The 20,536-nt window shown below is 42.6% G+C and overlaps 1 protein-coding gene across 4 annotated transcripts in view; it reads left to right on the forward strand.

The window, feature by feature from the left end:
* Positions 1 to 14,747, forward strand: part of LOC106591898 (serine protease FAM111A) — a 56,539-nt gene extending 41,792 nt beyond the window's left edge. The window contains exons 2-5 of one of the 4 annotated variants that reach the window (XR_006763413.1): positions 6,822 to 6,850; positions 8,470 to 8,513; positions 10,820 to 10,882; positions 11,179 to 12,027. Coding sequence is in view for 3 of the 4 variants with exons in the window: in XM_045712060.1 (XP_045568016.1) it covers positions 8,475 to 8,513; positions 10,820 to 10,882; positions 12,036 to 14,015 (2,082 nt within the window). In the remaining variant the exon portion in view is untranslated. The other 3 variants (XM_045712060.1, XM_045712062.1, XM_045712061.1) reach the window with 3 other exon arrangements.
* Positions 14,748 to 20,536: the final 5,789 nt, after the last annotated feature.

Genomic DNA, 20,536 nt, shown 5'->3' on the forward strand with positions numbered 1-20,536 from the left:
GTTCATTCAACTCTGAGACAATCCCGTCGACGGTTCTATAGAACCCTTTTTTAATATTTATACGTTTCGGGGGTTCCGATATCCTTTTGCAATAAAAATCCCGGTCCTTATCCTTGATATTATACCAGCTATGGGGGTATGTAATCTCGCTGAGACCTACTTCCCAGGCCTCTGATAACTCTATAGGCTTTGGAAAATTGGTTGTATAATTCGAACTTTGGTTCTTACTATATATATGTGCAGACGCATTACTGGGGAGGGTCAGGTAGAAGCCGCTGTGTTCCATGATGCACTCCTGTGTACACACAAATGACGTTGTATTTATCATGCATGAGGGTTTAAGTTAACCCCCGATGCCTCCACCACATTGTGCTCTAAAACCCAACTGGTGAACTTTTGGGGCCAGTTTTTCCAACGGATCAACACCCATTTTTTACCCTTTGCTCTCTTATGATCCAGAATCTCCTCCACGTGAAAGACTTGGTCTTTAACCATCTGTACCTTCTGTAGTTCCTTCTCATAAAACGATCCCTCTATAAGCTCCCCGTCATAATCTTTTAACTTGTAGACAGGGAGTATGCGAGGTAGACATTCGATAACTGTGAACAACTCATCGCTGTAACATTGCTCATATTTTTTGTTGAAAACACCCCTCAACTTGGATATACGTACCAAGTCCCCCACTATGAATTTAAAATCTATTTTTTTCTTACGGCGAAGGGGGAACAAACCATACAGATTTTTAAAGACTTGAAAAGAGTTTTCAGACGAGACCTCAGAGGGCTTCATCCGTTATACTCTTATGGTAGTTGTAGTTGTAACCCTTTACTAAATCTGGAACTATATCGATATATCTATGCGTGTTGTGAGCTGTAAAATATCTCCACATCCGCTCCTTCAGAGTTCTGTTAAAGTGTTCAACAACTGAAGCTTTCAAATCCGAGCCTGTAGAAAAATGTACTATATTGTGCTTCTTCGTGAATTTCTGAAAAGTATTATTAAAAAATGATTTTCCGCCGTCAGTCTGCACTTTCTTGGGGCCTACTCCTTCCTTCAAGATAGAGTCAAAGCCCGGGTCACCTCTGCCCCGCTCTTATTTTTTAAGACCCTTACAAAGGCCATTTTAGAGAAAATATCTATAACCGTTAGCATGTAGCGATTTCCATCATTTTTATCTGCAAGGGCCTGCATGTCACATAGATCCGCCTGAAACTGGGACAAGGGATGAGTAGAAAAAACTATATTTCTTGGAAATTGTTTTCGCACAGGTTTATGCAGAGTATAAGCATCCTGCTCTGCTAGCCATTCATTCACTTGAGCAACGCCTAACCTTGTCACATCCTGACCAGTAAGGGGTTGTTTTGTTATATTAGTTGGTCAGGACGTGGCAGAGGGTGTGTTTGATTTATGTGTCTTGGGTTTTTGGGTAATGTTCTATGTTGCCTATTTCTATGTTTGAATGTCTATTTAGTCTATTTCTATGTTCAGGTTTTTGGTTTGGCCTTCAATTGGAGGCAGCTGTTCTTCGTTGCTTCTAATTGGAGGCCATATTTAAGTAGGAGGTTTTTGTCACTGTGTTTGTGGGTAGTTGTTCTGTGTATAGCTGTGTAGCCTTACAGGACTGTTTTCGTCGGTGTTTATTATTTTTTGTTACGTGTTCACGTTTTATTAAAATAAAAAAAGAAGATGAGCACTGCACCCGCTGCGTTTTGGTCCCATCATTACGACGATTGTGACAGAACTACCCACCACCAACGGACCAAGCAGCATGGAAAGGGAGCAGCACCAGGAGTGGAGTAAGCAGCGTGCTCGGGATGTGATGGCATCCTGGTCGCTGGAGGAATTGGAGGCAAGAATTGACTGGACTTGGGAACAGCTATTGGACTATTGCAACAACCTGCCGGGGAGCAGGGGGAGGTGAGGAGGCACCCCCAAAAAATTTCACAAGGGGAGTTGGAGTAAGTCAGGAAATAGGCCTGAACCAACTCCTCGTGCTTATTACGGGGAGCGACGGATCGAGAAAGCACCGAGCTATGCGGAAATGCGCAGATTTCCCAGACGCATTCACAGGCCGGTGCAATTGGTGAAAGCTCCTCAGTATGGCCAGGCGATGTTGAGCACTCAGCCAGGAAGGGTTGTGCAGACCATATGCTCCAGACCTCCAGTGCATCTCCAGGGTCCAGTTTACCCTGTTCCTGCTCCTCACACTAGCCTTGAGGTGCGTGTTACTAGTCTGGCGCCTCCTAAGCCAGCAACACGCATCAGGCCTCCAGTGCGTCAGCCCAGTCCAGTACGTCCTGTTCCTGCTCCTCGCACTAGCCCTGTGGTGCATGTTACTAGTGTGGTACCTCCAGTACCAGCCCCACGCAGCAGGCCTCCAGTGCGTCAGTCCAGTATGTCCTGTTCCTGCTCCTCGCACTAGCCTTGAGGTGCGTGTTACTAGTCTGGCGCCTCCTAAGCCAGTCCCACGCATCAGGTCTCCAGTGCGTCAGCCCAGTCCAGTACGTACTGTTCCTGTTCCCCGCACTCATCCTCCAGTGCGCCTCCATAACCCGGTACAGTCAGTGCGTGCTGTGAGCACTCTGCCATTAGTACGTCCTGTTCCGCGCACTAGGTCTCCAGCGACAACCTCCAGTCGTCTGGCGCAGCCAGAGTCGCCCGCCAGCAGTCCGGCGCAGCCAGAGTCGCCCGCCAGCAGTCCGGCGCAGCCAGAGTCGCCCGCCAGCAGTCCGGCGCAGCCAGAGTCGCCCGCCAGCAGTCCGGCGCAGCCAGAGTCGCCCGCCAGCAGTCCGGCGCAGCCAGAGTCGCCCGCCAGCAGTCCGGCGCAGCCAGAGTCGCCCGCCAGCAGTCCGGCGCAGCCAGAGTCGCCCGCCAGCAGTCCGGCGCAGACAGAGTTGCCCCTTGACCCAGAGTCTTCAGTGGGGGTATGTGACCTAGAGTCTTCAGCGGGGGTGAGCGGGTTAGATTGGGGACTAAGACCGGAACCAGAGCCACCTCTGTAGGGGGGAGTGTTTGGGAAGGGGGGGGGGGGGGTGTTGCACTAGAACCGTCGGTGGCCACCCTCCCTTCCCTCCCTTTAGGTTGGGATTGTTTTTGTTTACCTTTTTGTTAAGGTGCATTCGGTGTCTGCACCTTTGGGGGGGGGTACTGTCACGTCCTGACCAGTAAGGGGTTGTTTTGTTATATTAGTTGGTCAGGACATGGCAGAGGGTGTGTTTGATTTGTGTCTTGGGTTTTTGGGTAATGTTGTCTATTTCTATGTTCAGGTTTTTGGTTTGGCCTTCAATTGGAGGCAGCTGTTCTTCGTTGCTTCTAATTGGAGGCCATATTTAAGTAGGAGGTTTTTGTCACTGTGTTTGTGGGTAGTTGTTCTGTGTATAGCTGTGTAGCCTTACAGGACTGTTTTCATCGTTTATTATTTTTGTTACGTGTTCACGTTTTATTAAAATAAAAAAAGATGAGCACTGCACCCGCTGCGTTTTGGTCCCATCATTACGACGAGCGTGACAAACCTGCTACCTGTTTCTTCGGCTATAGCTCTCTGTAACCGCTCCTTACCCCCATAAGACCCTGGGTTAGAGGGGGTATAATAAATGTTTTTCAACATCTGCTCCGCCATCCTTCTTGCCTCTGAGGTACAATAACGTTAATGAGCCCCTTTCAAATAACGACAACATTTCATTTTTTTATTTCATGCAAACATCAAGTATTACGTATACAGACAATTCAGGATACTAGTCCCCGTTTTCTCAATGATCCAAGCATGCAACATCCTGTATATTTGGTTTAGATTTACAGGCTTGTGTCTCTGAATTTTTAAAACACACACCCGCTATATAAGTATATAAACAACACATATGATACATGTTACAATTAAACGGTGTTTCAAACAAATAAAGTAAAATCTTAGACAAGGTTGTTTCTAGTTCTTCAGAATCATCCACAAGACGGAATACCAGTTGTGTCCATTGTAGGCTCTCGCCCGTATGTCGTACATGATTCATGATTTGCTCAATTTTTAGCACACGCTCTACATTAGCCCAGGTATTATGGGTTTTGTAGAATGATACATTGTTCACTTTATTTTCAATAATTTGCTGCATAACATTTGTAAGTTCTCCCAAAAGAAAAAAGTATTTATTCTCTAACATCGTATGCATATAGTTACCCATTGCTTTACATCTAAATAATATGTATTGTTACTCGTCTCTTGCGGTTTATTGAGCCAGAAAGTCATCACATCAGCCAAAACAGCTTCCCTGTATTTGTTGTCGTCCACCAGGGTGTGCCGGATTTCTTTGAGTTTCTCGTGGCTGTAGATCGCCTCCTTCAGTTCATGTAGGAAAGCCTCAGTTACCCCGTAAACTCTGGGAATAGACGGCACAAGACCCATAGACTCCAGGGCTCTGACCAGCGGAGGTATAAACCGGCTGGTCCACAGTGTTTTCATCAGCTCCTCAAAATGGTTGAAGAAGTAGTACCTTGGGGGTTCATATAAACACGGATGCTGGCTGGGGTGATTGATCTCACAACCGATGCATTTTTCTCTTATATACTCTCCAATCACCACGTCTAAAGGTGCGGCTACAGAGGCCTTGATGGTGTCCACAAAAGTAGTACTAACCACCCCATCAAACACATCCTCAGGCTGTGTACATGTCGGGGGTCTTGCCTGGGGGGAGTAGAATGGGGGGCTGCGAGACATAGAGTCCTTAGGGTCTGGCACCCAAGACGTATCGGAGTCCTGGTATGTTGTATGAATATCCATGGTATATGCTGAAATTAAGAACTGGAGGCTTTATGGGCACTCCTTTTATTGTTGAACCAGTCCTTTGGTATCAGGTCGTGGTTAACGCAGCCGCGTACTTAGTTTTCTTCAGGGGCTGACCCTTCGGGGGCCGACCCTTCTGAGGATGACCCTTCTTGGGGTTCATTTGAATCATAATCCTCAGGATTCGCATATATTATGCACTTCCTTAGCCGAACAAAGCTCTGCCGCTGTTGGCTCTGTACAAAAAGAACGTCCAACACCTCTAACATTTTCAATTCCATTAGATCCCAACTTTTAAAAGGAATAAGCATGCGCAACCTAAAATCCCCAGTCAGGCCACCATCACGAATGTTTTGGTTGCAGATTTCCTCGTTGCTGATATAGAACTCCACGCACCTACATGGAAGTCCTTTCTTTGTATTTTCACCCTGTGAAATACTCTTCCTGAGGAGTCAGGGGCACCTTCCCAACGGGTCTCGTAGCCCGTGAACACGCTATACCCCTTTGTGATAACCCTCAGTTCGGGACACAGCACCTTGCAAAACACCTGCCAGTCTTCAAGCCCGTAGTCCACTCCTAAAGTCTGGTCTGTATTTTCTTCTCCTTTGGCTACGGTATAGTTTCACTCTACAGGCCGGGTAATCAAACTGATAACCCCATTGCTGTCCATTAGACATCATCACTTGATCTTTCAGGGCAGTTGCGGGCGGTATTTGGGTTCTATACATATTTAGAAAACGCTTTTTTGGCGCATCGTATATTGTTGCTTTATACTCGGACCTTTCTCTATGTTTCAACCGAGGTCCTGCTCCCGTTGTTACGGTCATCACTGCTTTGCCACTGATCACAAAATCCATGTTTAATTTCTTTAGTGGTTTATCATGGCCGCACGTGTTGTTCTGGGTCTTATTTATAATCCGTCTGCCCCCTACAATACCCCCAGGACATTCCTGTTTCATAGACAACAGCCCTAAAGACAATAAAATAGGGGGTGTGGGTCCATCCTCTTTGAAATGTTCAAATACAACCCCCCCACCAGTTCAACGAGGTACCTACACATCAATCATTATGACAACTTCAAAGGAATAGATGCAATATATGCATAAATTAACACACTCTAACACGTGACAACAGGAACAGGATGCCCTTATATGGGCATAACCACGTGATAACTTCCCGCCAGGATGTCTTGACCGGATGCCCAAATATGGGCATGCACAAGTCATCCGGACATAGAGTCATAAATCAAACGTTTGACGCGTGCCGTCTACTGTATTCTCTCTTATCTCAATGCCTCAGGGCAGTGATTGACTTAAAATATGTTGAAAGACGAGACATCTTTCAACCATATTTTGCTGGTATTTCTCTTCCTCAAACACCAAGACAATATCATCATCATAATCTTGAACCAGCTCCATGGATTCTGTTGAATGGCTTTCCTTTGAGCCCGTCCATTGGGTAAACACCTGGTGTAGCCAGTACCTTTCAACAGGGTGTGTCTATTAATATTCATCATTGTACAGGTATAAAACATACTGTTGGGTTCGACATTTTGAACATTGAGATATTAAATAAATGATAGAGAAGAAGCATAGAATCAAAGGAGAAAGTTAAGGGTTCTCTGTAGAAAGCCAGAAGGCTTTGGAATGTGTTTGATGGAGGAGAGGAGAGCGACGTGTTGACACAGGGAAGACAGATATCTGTGGAGTAGGTGAAGGAGGGGTTGAGGTCAGAAGGTGAGGTGTGAGGGGTGAGGTCAGTTCCCCTTAAGGGAGTAATCAGGGTTTAGTATCTGGTTACCTTCTTCCTGTTGGGAATAAACTGTAAGGATTGGAGACAGGGACTGTCTTAAGTGGGATATAAATATCTGGATGGGATACATGTTGGGTAGTCTGATTACAGCTGTACAGAACCTTTGGGAAGAATTAAACTTGGTTAAAGCTTCTCTAGTGTCCGTGAGTCATTTACTCTGAAAAATAAGAACCTACATATGCAAGTAGTACAGGTATAAAAGCAATGATCACTGACACAACTTCCTCTTTCAACACAGATCTCAGATCAACCAACGCAGTAACAGAGGTAGGTTACTAAACATTTGCATAATACTTTGAATAGAACATTATCAAACAGGCTCTACATTCTCACTGGCAGTAGGATTGTTATCGTAGGCTGTGAGGTTTCTATTATACAAATCCAATGAGAAGTGTTAGTGTTCATGTCTTTATATCAGGTCATTATATTAATACAATTACAAGTTGTATTAAGTTGATGCATGTACAGGGAGGAAATGGTATTTCACAAAATGTTCTGAAACAAAGGGGAAGAGAATCCGTATCCAAAATGTGGTCCCCCTTCAAATCACATTTGATCTATCATGACAAGTGAAAACTAGTCTACTCTTATAGTGAGAACCCATGTTATAATTGATATGTGATTGTGTTTCTTTTTGATCACACTGTAAACTTTGTTTATTTGAGTCCATTAAATTATATTCAATTCATTGAAACACTCCTAATTTGTTGCTAGCCTGATCCACCATCCTGACCACCGTTTCGGTTCAGAAACAAGAGCACAAAGTCAAAGGAGTCCTCAGTATGAGCACAAGACGTTAAAAATACACATTTTAGGTTGAAAAGATGTCTCTTAACCGATCACTGGGCTTCCTCTTCTTTAAACACCAAGACAGTATCATCATCATAAACCACAACAGTAGAACATCAGTGTCTGTACATCAGGGGAACACAACAGTAGAACATCAGTGGTCTGTACATCAGGGGAACACAACAGTAGAACATCAGTGGTCTGTACATCAGGGGAACACAACAGTAGAACATCAGTGGTCTGTACATCAGGAGAACACAACAGTAGAACATCAGTGGTCTGTACATCAGGGGAACACAACAGTAGAACATCAGTGGTCTGTACATCAGGGGAACACAACAGTAGAACATCAGTGGTCTGTACATCAGGGGAACACAACAGCAGTACATTAGCGGTCTGTTGTTGAGCATCTGCAGACTATCCTAGAGAGTTACCAATGATAGCTGTAGTTACTAACAACAAAAGTTGAGCTTGAATTTAGTGAAGAAACACCAGAATCAGAATTAGAAGTTTGAAGAAAGCAAAGTCTCAAGTCTTTGGCATTGTGTTGATGCTAGTCCCACTAACAGCCATCACAGACCTCTGTTTATCAATCAATTCATTTCTTGAATGAATTGTTTCACTTGTGTGTGCCAGTCACTTCTTTTTGGAGAATAAATAAACATGTAAATGGGTGCCATAGCTGTAGGATACTACACAATCACAACTTACTTTGCTACTAGTTGGAGTGATTCAACTTAACTCATTGAATGCCATTGGAGCTGGCAATATGCTTGTTGTGAACCACCTGTGGAGTGTCTATTTCACAAGCCGAAGACCAGTACTGGTTTATCTTGTAGTTTTTTACTAGGCAAGTCAGTTAAGAACAAATTCTTATTTTCAATGACGGCCTAGGAACAGTGGGTTAACTGCCTTGTTCAGGGACGGAACAACAGATTTGTACCTTGTCAGCTCGGGGATTCGATCTAGCAACCTTTCGGTTACTAATACAATGCTTTAACCACTAGGCTACCTGCCGCCCCATCAATCCCATCAATCTACCTGTTATTGTCATCCATAAAAGATTAAATCATGTTTTTTGAATAATGATTTCACAGGTCCAATGGCAGCCACGGTGAAATCTGAGCCTCTTGATAGCAATGTAAGTTAATAAGTTAATGTCTTTCCCTTTTAATTATGTTCACGTTCGTTATCTTATGTAAGCTGCTCTGCAATTCAGTTTTCTTTATTGTAAACTGACAAAGGGCTCCATTGTGGTACATGTATTTGTGTAAAATGGGCAGTCATTGTAAATAAGAATTTGTTCTTAACTGACTTGCCTAGTTAAATAAAGGTAAAATAAAACAACAAAAAAACATCCTATTTACTTTTTTGTTCAAAAATCTAAGTTGTTGTTCAGGATGCCTAATACGAATTATAATTATTAGAGAATGTACTTGGAACAACACATTTTTATACCCTTATTTAACTAGGCAAGTCAGTTCAGAACATTCTTATTTACAATGACGGCCTACCGGGGAACAGTGGGTTAACTGCCTTGCACAGGGGCAGAACGACAGATTTTTACCTTGTCAGCTCGGGGAGTCGATCCAGCAACTTTCAGTTACTGGCCCAACGCTCTAACCACTAGACTACCTGCCACCCCAAACATGACCAAAAGTATGTGGACACCTGCTCGTCCAACATCTCATTCCAAAATCATGGGCATTAATATGGAGTTGGTCCCCCCTTTGCTGCTATAACAGCCTCCACTCTTCTGTTAAGGCTTTCCACTAGATGTTGGAACATTGCTGCAGGGGGACTTGCTTCCATTCAGCCACAAGAGCATTAGTGAGGTCGGGCGCTGATGTTGGGTGACTAGGCCTGGCTTGCAGTCTGTTCCAATTCATCCCAAAATGTGTTCGATTTGGTTGAGGTCAGGGCTCTGTGCAGGCCAGTCAAGTTCTTCCACACCGATCTTGACAAACCATTTCTGTATGGACTCCACTTTGTGCACAGGGGCATTGTCATGCTGAAACAGGAAAGGGCCTTCCCCAAACTGTTGCCACAAAGTTGGAAGCACAACATGTCTTTGTATGCTGTAGCGTTAAGATTTCCCTTCACTGGAACTAAGGGGCCTAACCCAAACTATTAAAAACAGCCCCAGACCATTATTGCTCCTCCACCAAACTTTACAGTTGGCACTATGCATTCAGGCAGGTAGAGTTCTCCTGGCATCTGCCAAACCCAGATTTGTCCTTCGGACTGCCAGATGGTGAAGCGTGATACATCACTCCCGAGAATGCGTTTCCACTGCTCCAGAGTCCAATGGCATCGATCTTTACGCAACTCCTGCCAACGCTTGGCATTGCTATCATTAGGATACACATACACTACTTAGGCTTTTGTGCAGCTGCTCTGCCATGGAAACCCATTTCCCGAAGCTCTTGAGGAACAGTTCTTGTGCTGATGTTGCTTACAGAGGTAGTTTGGAACTCTGTAGTGAGTGTTCCAACCCATCGATTTTTACGTGCTTCAGAACTCGCCGGTCCTGTTCTGTGAGCTTGTGTGGCCTACCACTTCGCAGCTGAGCCGTTGTTGCTCCTAGATGTTTCCACTTTACACCATAACAGCACTAACAGTTAACCAGGGCAAATTTTGACCAACTAACTTGTTGGAAAGGTGGCATCCTATGACGGTGCCACGTTGAAAGTCACTGAGCCATTCTACTATCAATCTTTGTCTATGGAGATTGCATGGCTGTGTGCGGAATTTTATACACCTGTCATTAACAGGTGTGGCTGAAATAGCCAAATCCACTAATTTGAAGGGTTGTCCACATACTGCTGTATATATAGTGTATGTTGAAGGGGTGTCCTCATACTGCTGTATATATAGTGTATGTTGAAGGGGTGTCCACATACTGCTGTATATATAGTGTATGTTGAAGGGGTGTCCACATACTGCTGTATATATAGTGTATGTTGAAGGGGTGTCCACATACTGCTGTATATATAGTGTATGTTGAAGGGGTGTCCACATACTGCTGTATATATAGTGTATGTTGAAGGGGTGTCCACATACTGCTGTATATATAGTGTATGTTGAAGGTGTGTCCACATACTGCTGTATATATAGTGTATGTTGAAGGGGTGTCCACATACTGCTGTATATATAGTGTATGTTGAAGGTGTGTCCACATACTGCTGTATATATAGTGTATGTTGAAGGTGTGTCCACATACTGCTGTATATATAGTGTATGTTGAAGGTGTGTCCACATACTGCTGTATATATAGTGTATGTTGAAGGTGTGTCCACATACTGCTGTATATATAGTGTATGTTGAAGGGGTGTCCAGATACTTTTGGTCATGTAGTGTATGTGTATCCATATTATCATGATATTCTGAAAGTCCATATTGTATTTTCTTTAGAACCTTCAATCTCCTGTTATTTTTCTCTTCCAGGGTGATTCACTGTCAGATCAAATGGCTACAAAGATGAAGATAACTGAGCCTAATGATAGCATGGTCAGTATAATGTTTATAACACATTCATTTGTTTTCTACCATGAAGTATTGGTTTGATCAATATTATGTTTTGTTTTCAGCTAATAATATAAGGAAAAGATAATAGATCATTTTTGACAGCTTTATACATGTATTTTTAAAATGAGAAATGTATCTTTTGTGGATAAAAGGTTCTGCTAAATGTAATATATTATAAAAGCTCATGCTATATTGCTATGAATGAGCTGGAAACATATACAGAGCTTTCAGAAAGTCTTCATATCCCTTGACTTATTCCACATTTTGTTGTGTTACAGGCCTAAATTCAAAATGGATTAAATTGTTGTTGTTTTTTTCTTGCCCATCTTAACACAATACCCCATAATGACAAAGTGAAAACATGTTTTTTTCTTGCCCATCTTAACACAATACCCCATAATGACAAAGTGAAAACATGTTTTTTTGTTATGTTTACAAATCTATTGAAAATATAATACAGAAATATCTTATTTACATACTGTAAGTATTCATACTCCTTTGCTATGACACTCCAAACTGAGCTCAAGTGCATCCAATTTCCTTTGATTATCCTTGAGATCACTACAACTTCATTGGAGTCCACATGTGGCCAATTAAATTGTTTGGACAAAATTTAGAAAGAAAAACAAGTCTATCTAAGGTCCCACAGTTCACAGTGTTCTTTGTTACCTCCCTGACCAAGGCCCTTCTCCACCGATTGCTCAGTTTGGCTGGGCAGCCAGCACTATGAAGAGTCTTGGTGGTTCCAAACTTCTTCAATTTAAGAATGATGGAGGCCACTGTGTTCTTGGGGACCTTCAATGCTGCAGAAATGTTTTGGTACCCTTCCTAATATCTGTGCTTCGACACAATTCTGGCTCAATTTACAGTCTCATACCAAAGGGTCTGAATACTTATGTAAATAAGGTATTTCAGTAATTTTTTTCTCAATAAATTTGCAAACATTTCTGCACCTGTTTTTGCTTCATCATTATGGGGTATTGTGTGTAGATTGCTGAGGATCTTTTTTATTTAATCAATTTTAGAATAAGGCTGAAACGTAACAAAATGTGGAAAAAGTCAAGGGGTCTGAATACTTTCTGAAGGCAGTGTATGTGTATTCATATTAATGTCATTTTCACTGATTTCCTCACAGAAGGGACATCTTCACTACTTTTCCTTCAAATTCCCTGATAAAGAAGACCAGAATAAAATCACCTGTAATAGCCCTTGCAGCGTGTTACAGGCTCTTGAAACAAGTTCCAAATTCTGTGAACTAAAGGAAATGACTGAGAAACAGAAGATGAAGACAAGACAACAAGAGAAGACAATGCAAAGACAAGACCTTGTTATACAAACAACGAAAGGAAAGAAACCAATAGCAACACACTTCCCTTGTCATCTGCTTGAGAATGGTCAAATACTCACCATATCAACCATTTCCAATGATAGTGGAGAGGCCACAACTGAACCCACACAGATTTATACAGGAAATAAGCAATACGTCATTTTTTACATTGAATCTAAAGGTGGTAAGAAAACCAAAACCAAGCAACTGCTCAAAAACAAAAAACTTGAACCTTTTAGCCCTCTTTGCATCTACGGCATCTGTGGAGAGACAGTGGAGACAGCACTAACAAGAGATGGACGCTTCCATGACAATGTGTTCACTAAAACTTGCATTCTCGTTGAATCAGACTCAGATCCAGCGAGTTGTGTTGAGATGAATGTACTAGTTGACTGTCTGGATAAACAAACCTTCAAAATGATCCTGGAAGAGAAAAACCCAACACAGGCTGCAACTGCCCCTCCACAAGCTGGTTCTAACCTTCAGAAAGAAGATGAGACTAACTCCATACAACTCCCCATGTTTAACACAAGCACTGAAACATCAGCTGCAGGGGAACCCCCCAAAAAACAGCTAGTCACAGTGCCAGATTCTGCTGAGATTTTGAAGATTCTTCGCCACCAGTTTGCTGATTTGGTGAAACAGATGAAGAAGAGGTACAAAAAGAAGAAATATTCTGGGGTGCTAAGTCATTTAAGCGGGGAATTTGGAAAGAGCACCCAGGGGTTCTCTGAAGTCTACACAGTAAAGAAGCTGATGAGACTGAGTGACTCAGTCTGTATGATCGATGTCGAGGGGGTCGGGCAAGGCACTGGCTTCCTGCTGTTTGATCATTACATTCTGACAAATGCACATTTGTTTATTAACGATGGCATCTCGTATGTTGATGGAAATTACCAGAATATCTTAGCCAAAGTAACTGCCACATTCAACAAAGAAAATCCCAATGGGTCAGATCTGAAGGTGATAGAGGTGAAATCAGAGATCATTGACTTTCAATGGGGATCTGACCACTACAATCGACATGTGGACTTTGCTGTACTAGAGCTTCAGGACGTTGATACCTCCAACGGTCTTCTCCGTAGATATAGCCCAGATCCAAAGACAGGTGGAGTCTGTCTCATTGGACACCCAGGTGGAGGAGTGAAAAGAACAGACCCCACCACCATTATTGAGAGAGAAAGAAGAGGTGAGGCTTTCCAAAGAGAGATTGGGAATAATGTCAGAATGGATATGCTGATCAATACATCCATAGAAGAGAATAAAGTGAAGTATGACATGCTCATGAATCCAGACAACACTGAAGTGACCTATGACACCTGCCTCTTCCATGGAGCTTCTGGCTCCCCAGTCTTTGATGAATCCTGCCAGGTGATAGCCATGCACACTGGAGGGTTTCCCTACGAAGATGAAGGAGTGAAGAGTGTGATTGAGTATGCCATCCCTCTCCTCACCATACTGGAGGACTTTCTGATCAAGATGAAGGACAGAAACAATGTTGAAATACTGACCAAGTTCACCAGAGAAGCCTTGACATGCCCCCATTTGCATGATTTAATTTACAATTTTATCAGACACCTGGTAAATGAATGGAAGCCCTCATTCAGTGCAGCCTTGACAGCAGTCTGGGATGCAGTTGAGGAAAATGAGAACCATCTAAGAATTAAAGAACATCTTAGAACATGGATCATTTCAGAAAAGGAGGTACTGGAAAAGATTGAAATAGCAGGAAATGAAGCTTTGAAAGAGTTCATGTTGAAAAACGATCTTGTCAAGTTACCCCAGTGACTTAACTCTACCCACAGTGGCAGTCAGATGTCGGTGCCTGGTTGCAAGGTGGACACACAACACACGTAACACACGTAACACACACAACACACGTAACACACGCAACACACGTAACACGCAACACACGCAACACACGCAACACACACAACACACACAACACACACAACACACGTAACACACGCAACACACGCAACACACGCAACACACGCAACACACGCAACACACACAACACACACAACACACACGTAACACACGTAACACACGTAACACACACATAACACACGTAACACACGTAACACACACACGTAACACATACAGCTGTTTGCTGTAATTGTCTGGTACCTTATGATGTCCTTTGTATTTTCTGTATTTTTCTGAGACTTTGGGAAAAGGTTCAATAAATAGATAGAGGGAACTTTGTAGATGCAACTGTCAAAATATAATTAAAAAAATGTATTATTGTGTTCTACATTTTTGTTACTTTGAGTTTTGGTCACTTGTCTTTGGTTTCACTTGTCACACTTTTTTTTAAAGATAATAGCTCAATACTTTTTCATTTTGACGATACTTTTGTACTCTTCTGAGAATGTCTTCATAATTTCTTTGTAGAAGGTGGTAATTGTCTTTATATTGGAATTCTGTATGATGTTGAAATTGTTATAACTCATGAAATGAAAACAACCATGCATAAAACTAGTGACAGACTAATCAATAAATGTGTTGGCAATTACAGCTTGCTTATTGCTTCTTATTGCAAGTGGACCAAACAATGGTGTGTCTGATCACATGACTGTGACCACACAATGGTGTGTCTGATCACATGACTGTGACCACACAATAGTGTGTCTGATCACATGACTGTGACCACACAATGGTGTGTCTGATCACATGACTGTGACCACACAATGGTGTGTCTGATCACATGACTGTGACCACACAATGGTGTGTCTGATCACATGACTGTGACCACACAATGGTGTGTTTGATCACATGACTGTGACCACACAATGGTGTGTCTGATCACATGACTGTGACCACACAATGGTGTGTCTGATCACATGACTGTGATCACACAATGGTGTGTTTGATCACATGACTGTGACCACACAATGGTGTGTCTGATCACATGACTGTGACCACACAATGGTGTGTTTGATCACATGACTGTGACCACACAATGGTGTGTTTGATCACATGACTGTGACCACACAATGGTGTGTCTGATCACATGACTGTGACCACACAATGGTGTCTGATCATTAAACGGGCAGAGACCATGGAACTTGAGGAGAAATAACATGAATCCATTTAGAGTCGACAGTAATATTGTCATCCTGCATTTGGTCTAATGTCCTGGTTGTAGAGCTTGTGATTTATATAGAAATATCTCCATGGTGATTTAGCCCTCAACTACAGCAGAAGAGGCAACCCTTTCTTTGGCACTAAACAGTGTAGGGTGAGACAGTGGTACATGTCTATTACATAATCAATACTTTCAGTGAAGTGATAAATAAGCAGAAAAGTACAATAAATAATGATACATACAGATATTGTGTAACGTTTTAGACTAGAACAGAACAGGAAATGATTGGTAGGCAGTTCAACAACCATCAAGTCCTAATTCTTTCCATTTTTTAAATGAATAACTAGGTTAAATTCAGTGAAATCTCTTTGATTTTAAGAACACCACCAAAAGAGGTGCTGCATGAATCTCAATGACATCTGGATTTATCATTTTGACTTATGTCATACATTTTTGCTAACCATAAGGGCTGCACAGCCCTAAATTACTGGCTTCCATCTGAAATTGCACCCTATCCCCTTTATAGTGCACTTTTGACCAGGACCCAAGGTAGTGCACTATATAGGGTATAGGGGTGTCATTTGGTACGTAGCCACATGCAGTTCTCATGGCTGCTGGTTCCAGTCCCACGGTTGTCTGTGTAACAGGTGTCTGAACGCTGAAGAATATGATGTGTTTTGTCCTACTGCCTAGGTTTCTACTGTCTGTGTTTCTACTGTCTGTGTTTCTACTGTCTTCTGTCTGTGTTTCTACTGTCTGTGATTCTACTGTCTGTGTTTCTACTGCATGTGTTTCTACTGACTGGGTTTCTACTGTCTGGGTTTCTACTGTCTGTGTTTCTACTGTCTGTGTTTCTACTGTCTGTGTTTCTACTGTCTTCTGTCTGTGTTTCTACTGCCTGTGTTTCTACTGTCTGTGTTTCTACTGCCTGTGTTTCTACTGTCTGTGTTTCTACTGTCTGTGTTTCTACTGCCTGTGTTTCTACTGCCTGTGTTTCTACTGCCTGGGTTTCTACTGCCTGTGTTTCTACTGCCTGTGTTTCTACTGCCTGGGTTTCTACTGTCTGGGTTTCTACTGTCTGTGTTTCTACTGCCTGAGTTTCTACTGCCTGGGTTTCTACTGTCTGTGTTTCTACTGTCTGGGTTTCTACTGTCTGGGTTTCTACTGTCTGGGTTTCTACTGTCTGTGTTTCTATTGACAATACTTTCCTGACATTCTTAAGCCAAAACTGGATAATGTGAACGAGCAGTCCCATGAGCAGAAACTGGATTAATGCAGCTACATACCAGCTTGGACTGAGGACCTAGAGAGCAAACACTACTGTACCAGAGGTAGCAGGCTTCGGGGCTTTAGCAATATCTATACTGATAGATATAATCACGTTTGCCTTCAAGACCCTGACCTCTCAAGAGAGCATGGAAGACGTTCTGAACCGTGTGTTTGCAGATGAGGCGTCCTCTGTGAGCGATGTCATGGAGGAAGGCCTGAAGACGATGTCATAGAGGAAGGCCTGAAGACGATGTCATAGAGGAAGGCCTGAAGACGATGTCGTGGAGGAAGGCCTGAAGACGATGTCATGGAGGAAGGCCTGAAGACGATGTCATAGAGGAAGGCCTGAAGACGATGTCATAGAGGAAGGCCTGAAGATGATGTCATAGAGGAAGGCCTGAAGACGATGTCATGGAGGAAGGCCTGAAGACGATGTCATAGAGAAAGGCCTGAACACGATGTCATGGAGGAAGGCCTGAAGACGATGTCGTGGAGGAAGGACTGAAGACGATGTCGTGGAGGAAGGCCTGAACACGATGTCGTGGAGGAAGGCCTGAAGACGATGTCATGGAGGAAGGACTGAAGACGATGTCGTGGAGGAAGGCCTGAACACGATGTCATGGAGGAAGGCCTGAACACGATGTCATGGAGGAAGGCCTGAAGACGATGTCGTGGAGGAAGGCCTGAACACGATGTCGTGGAGGAAGGCCTGAACACGATGTCATGGAGGAAGGCCTGAACACGATGTCATGTAGCTGTAGCTCAGTTGGTAGAGCATGGTGTTTGCAACACCAGGGTTGTGGGTTCGATTCCCACGGGGGGCCAGCACAGAAAAAAAATGTATGAAATTGTATGAAATGTATGCATTCACTACTGTAAGTCGCTCTGGATAAGAGCGTCTGCTAAATGACTAAAATGTAAATGTAAATGTCATGGAGGAATGCCTGAAGACGATGTCATAGAGGAAGGCCTGAACACGATGTCATGGAGGAAGGCCTGAAGACGATGTCATAGAGGAAGGCCTGAAGATGATGTCATGGAGGAAGGACTGAAGACGATGTCATGGAGGAATGCCTGAACACGATGTCATGGAGGAAGGCCTGAACACGATGTCATGGAGGAAGGCCTGAAGATGATGTCATGGAGGAAGGCCTGAAGACGATGTCATAGAGGAAGGCCTGAAGATGATGTCATGGAGGAAGGCCTGAAGACGATGTCATGGAGGAATGCCTGAACACGATGTCATGGAGGAAGGCCTGAACACGATGTCATGGAGGAAGGCCTGAAGACGATGTCATAGAGGAAGGCCTGAAGATGATGTCATGGAGGAAGGCCTGAAGAGACGGAAGATGAACATGATGTGGAAAAGATGAAGAGATGCAAACGTTGTGTTTCCATTGACGCAACTGAAGAACTCCATGCTGGAAGATGGCCACATGAAGACTCGTCCTCTCAAGATCTGGATCAACCAGATCATGGACATGACCCCTTCCATGTCCAGATGCTGATCCAGCTGGCTCGACTGGAGGTGGGGGCTGATGGCTGCTCAGCGCATGCAGCCATCTCAACCTACCAGAACAACCTGAAAGAACTTCTCCTTAAAAGCTGACCGCAACCTGAAATCGGGCACTAGGATTACTTCAAAAAAAGATGTATATGTTTACATTACTTATTTTATAAAATCCCTGCAGTTTTTTAAGTCAAAAGACTGAAATCGACCTTTCTAGGACCATGTAAAGGTCCTTTGTCGGATAAACATGTATCTACCTCCCTCTGGTGGTCGGCTGCATCATTACATCAATGTGTATCACTTCACTCCGACGTCACATCAAATTGGGGCAGTCCTTAGAAAAACATTTATCCAACTCGACTGCTTCACAGCACAGACATGGCAAAGCAATTGCTGAATTTGTCTCGAGCAGTTGAATCTAAATATATAACTTTCATAGCTCTACAATAAAGAATGCGACCTACACACTTCCTTAAACCTAAAATAAATAAAGAAGTAATTATGTGTGGAAGTAAAGAAATGTTTTATGTTGGAGGCAGACACATTGCATATGCTACAGAACAACAAAATGGAGCCCTTTACATAGTCCTTCTCCCCTTGTCTATAGGAGTAACACACGCTGTCTAAATGGCCCAAATGTTGATTTAGACCCTTTACATAGTCCTTCTCCCCTTGTCTATAGCAGGGACACACGCTGTCTAAATGGCCCAAATGTTGATTTAGACCCTTTACATAGTCCTTCTCCCCTTGTCTATAGCAGGGACACACACTGTCTAAATGGCCCAAATGTTGATTTAGACCCTTTACATAGCCCTTCTCCCCTTGTCTATAGCAGGGACACACGCTGTCTAAATGGCCCAAATGTTGATTTAGACCCTTTACATAGTCCTTCTCCCCTTGTCTATAGCAGGGACACACGCTGTCTAAATGGCCCAAATGTTGATTTAGACCCTTTACATAGTCCTTCTCCCCTTGTCTATAGCAGGGACACAATCTGTCTAAATGGCCCAAATGTTGATTTAGACCCTTTACATAGTCCTTCTCCCCTTGTCTATAGCAGGGACACACGCTGTCTAAATGGCCCAAATGTTGATTTAGACCCTTTACATAGTCCTTCTCCCCTTGTCTATAGCAGGGACACACGCTGTCTAAATACCCCAAATGTTGATTTAGACCCTTTACATAGCCCTTCTCCCCTTGTCTATAGGAGTAACACACGCTGTCTAAATGGCCCAAATGTTGATTTAGACATTGACAAATGTAACAGATTTTGACGATCACTAATGTCATGATATGTTTGGTAAAGTCGTAAAGAAGGTGAAATATTTTGGGTACATTTTCCTAAAACATAACTATATATGGACATAATATAAAGTATGAAAATACTTATTTTATATCATATTTGTATATGTTTTATTATACGTTTATTGTGTACTAGATCATATGGGTTGAAGTGTTTATTGTGTACTAGATCATATGGGTTGAAGTGTTTATTGTGGACTAGATCATATGGGTTGAAGTGTTTATTGTGTACTAGATCATATGGGTTGAAGTGTTTATTGTGTACTAGATCATATGGGTTGAAGTGTTTATTGTGGACTAGATCATATGGGTTGAAGTGTTTATTGTGTACTAGATCATATGGGTTGAAGTGTTTATTGTGTACTAGATCATATGGGTTGAAGTGTTTATTGTGTACTAGATCATATGGGTTGAAGTGTTTATTGTGTACTAGATCATATGGGTTGAAGTGTTTATTGTGTACTAGATCATATGGGTTGAAGTGTTTATTGTGTACTAGATCATATGGGTTGAAGTGTTTATTGTGTACTAGATCATATGGGTTGAAGTGTTTGTGTACTAGATAATATGGGTTGAAGTGTTTATTGTGTACTAGATCATATGGGTTGAAGTGTTTATTGTGGACTAGATCATATGGGTTGAAGTGTTTATTGTGGACTAGATCATATGGGTTGAAGTGTTTATTGTGGACTAGATCGTATGGGTTGAAGTGTTTATTGTGTACTAGATCATATGGGTTGAAGTGTTTATTGTGTACTAGATTATATGGGTTGAAGTGTTTATTGTGGACTAGATCATATGGGTTGAAGTGTTTATTGTGGACTACATCATATGGGTTGAAGTGTTTATTGTGTACTAGATCATATGGGTTGAAGTGTTTATTGTGAACTAGATCATATGGGTTGAAGTGTTTATTGTGTACTAGATCATATGGGTTGAAGTGTTTATTGTGGACTAGATCATATGGGATGAAACATGTTTTTTTTCTCAGACATACAGTGTACGTGGAAAGTATTCAGACCCCTTAACTTTTTACACATTTTGTTACATTACAGCCCTATTCTAAAACAGATTAAATTGTTTTTTCCCTCATCAATCTACACACAATACCCCATAATGACAACGCAAAAACAGGTT

Source organism: Salmo salar, unplaced genomic scaffold, assembly GCF_905237065.1.
Source record: "Salmo salar unplaced genomic scaffold, Ssal_v3.1, whole genome shotgun sequence".
Taxonomy (NCBI): Eukaryota; Metazoa; Chordata; class Actinopteri; order Salmoniformes; family Salmonidae; genus Salmo; species Salmo salar.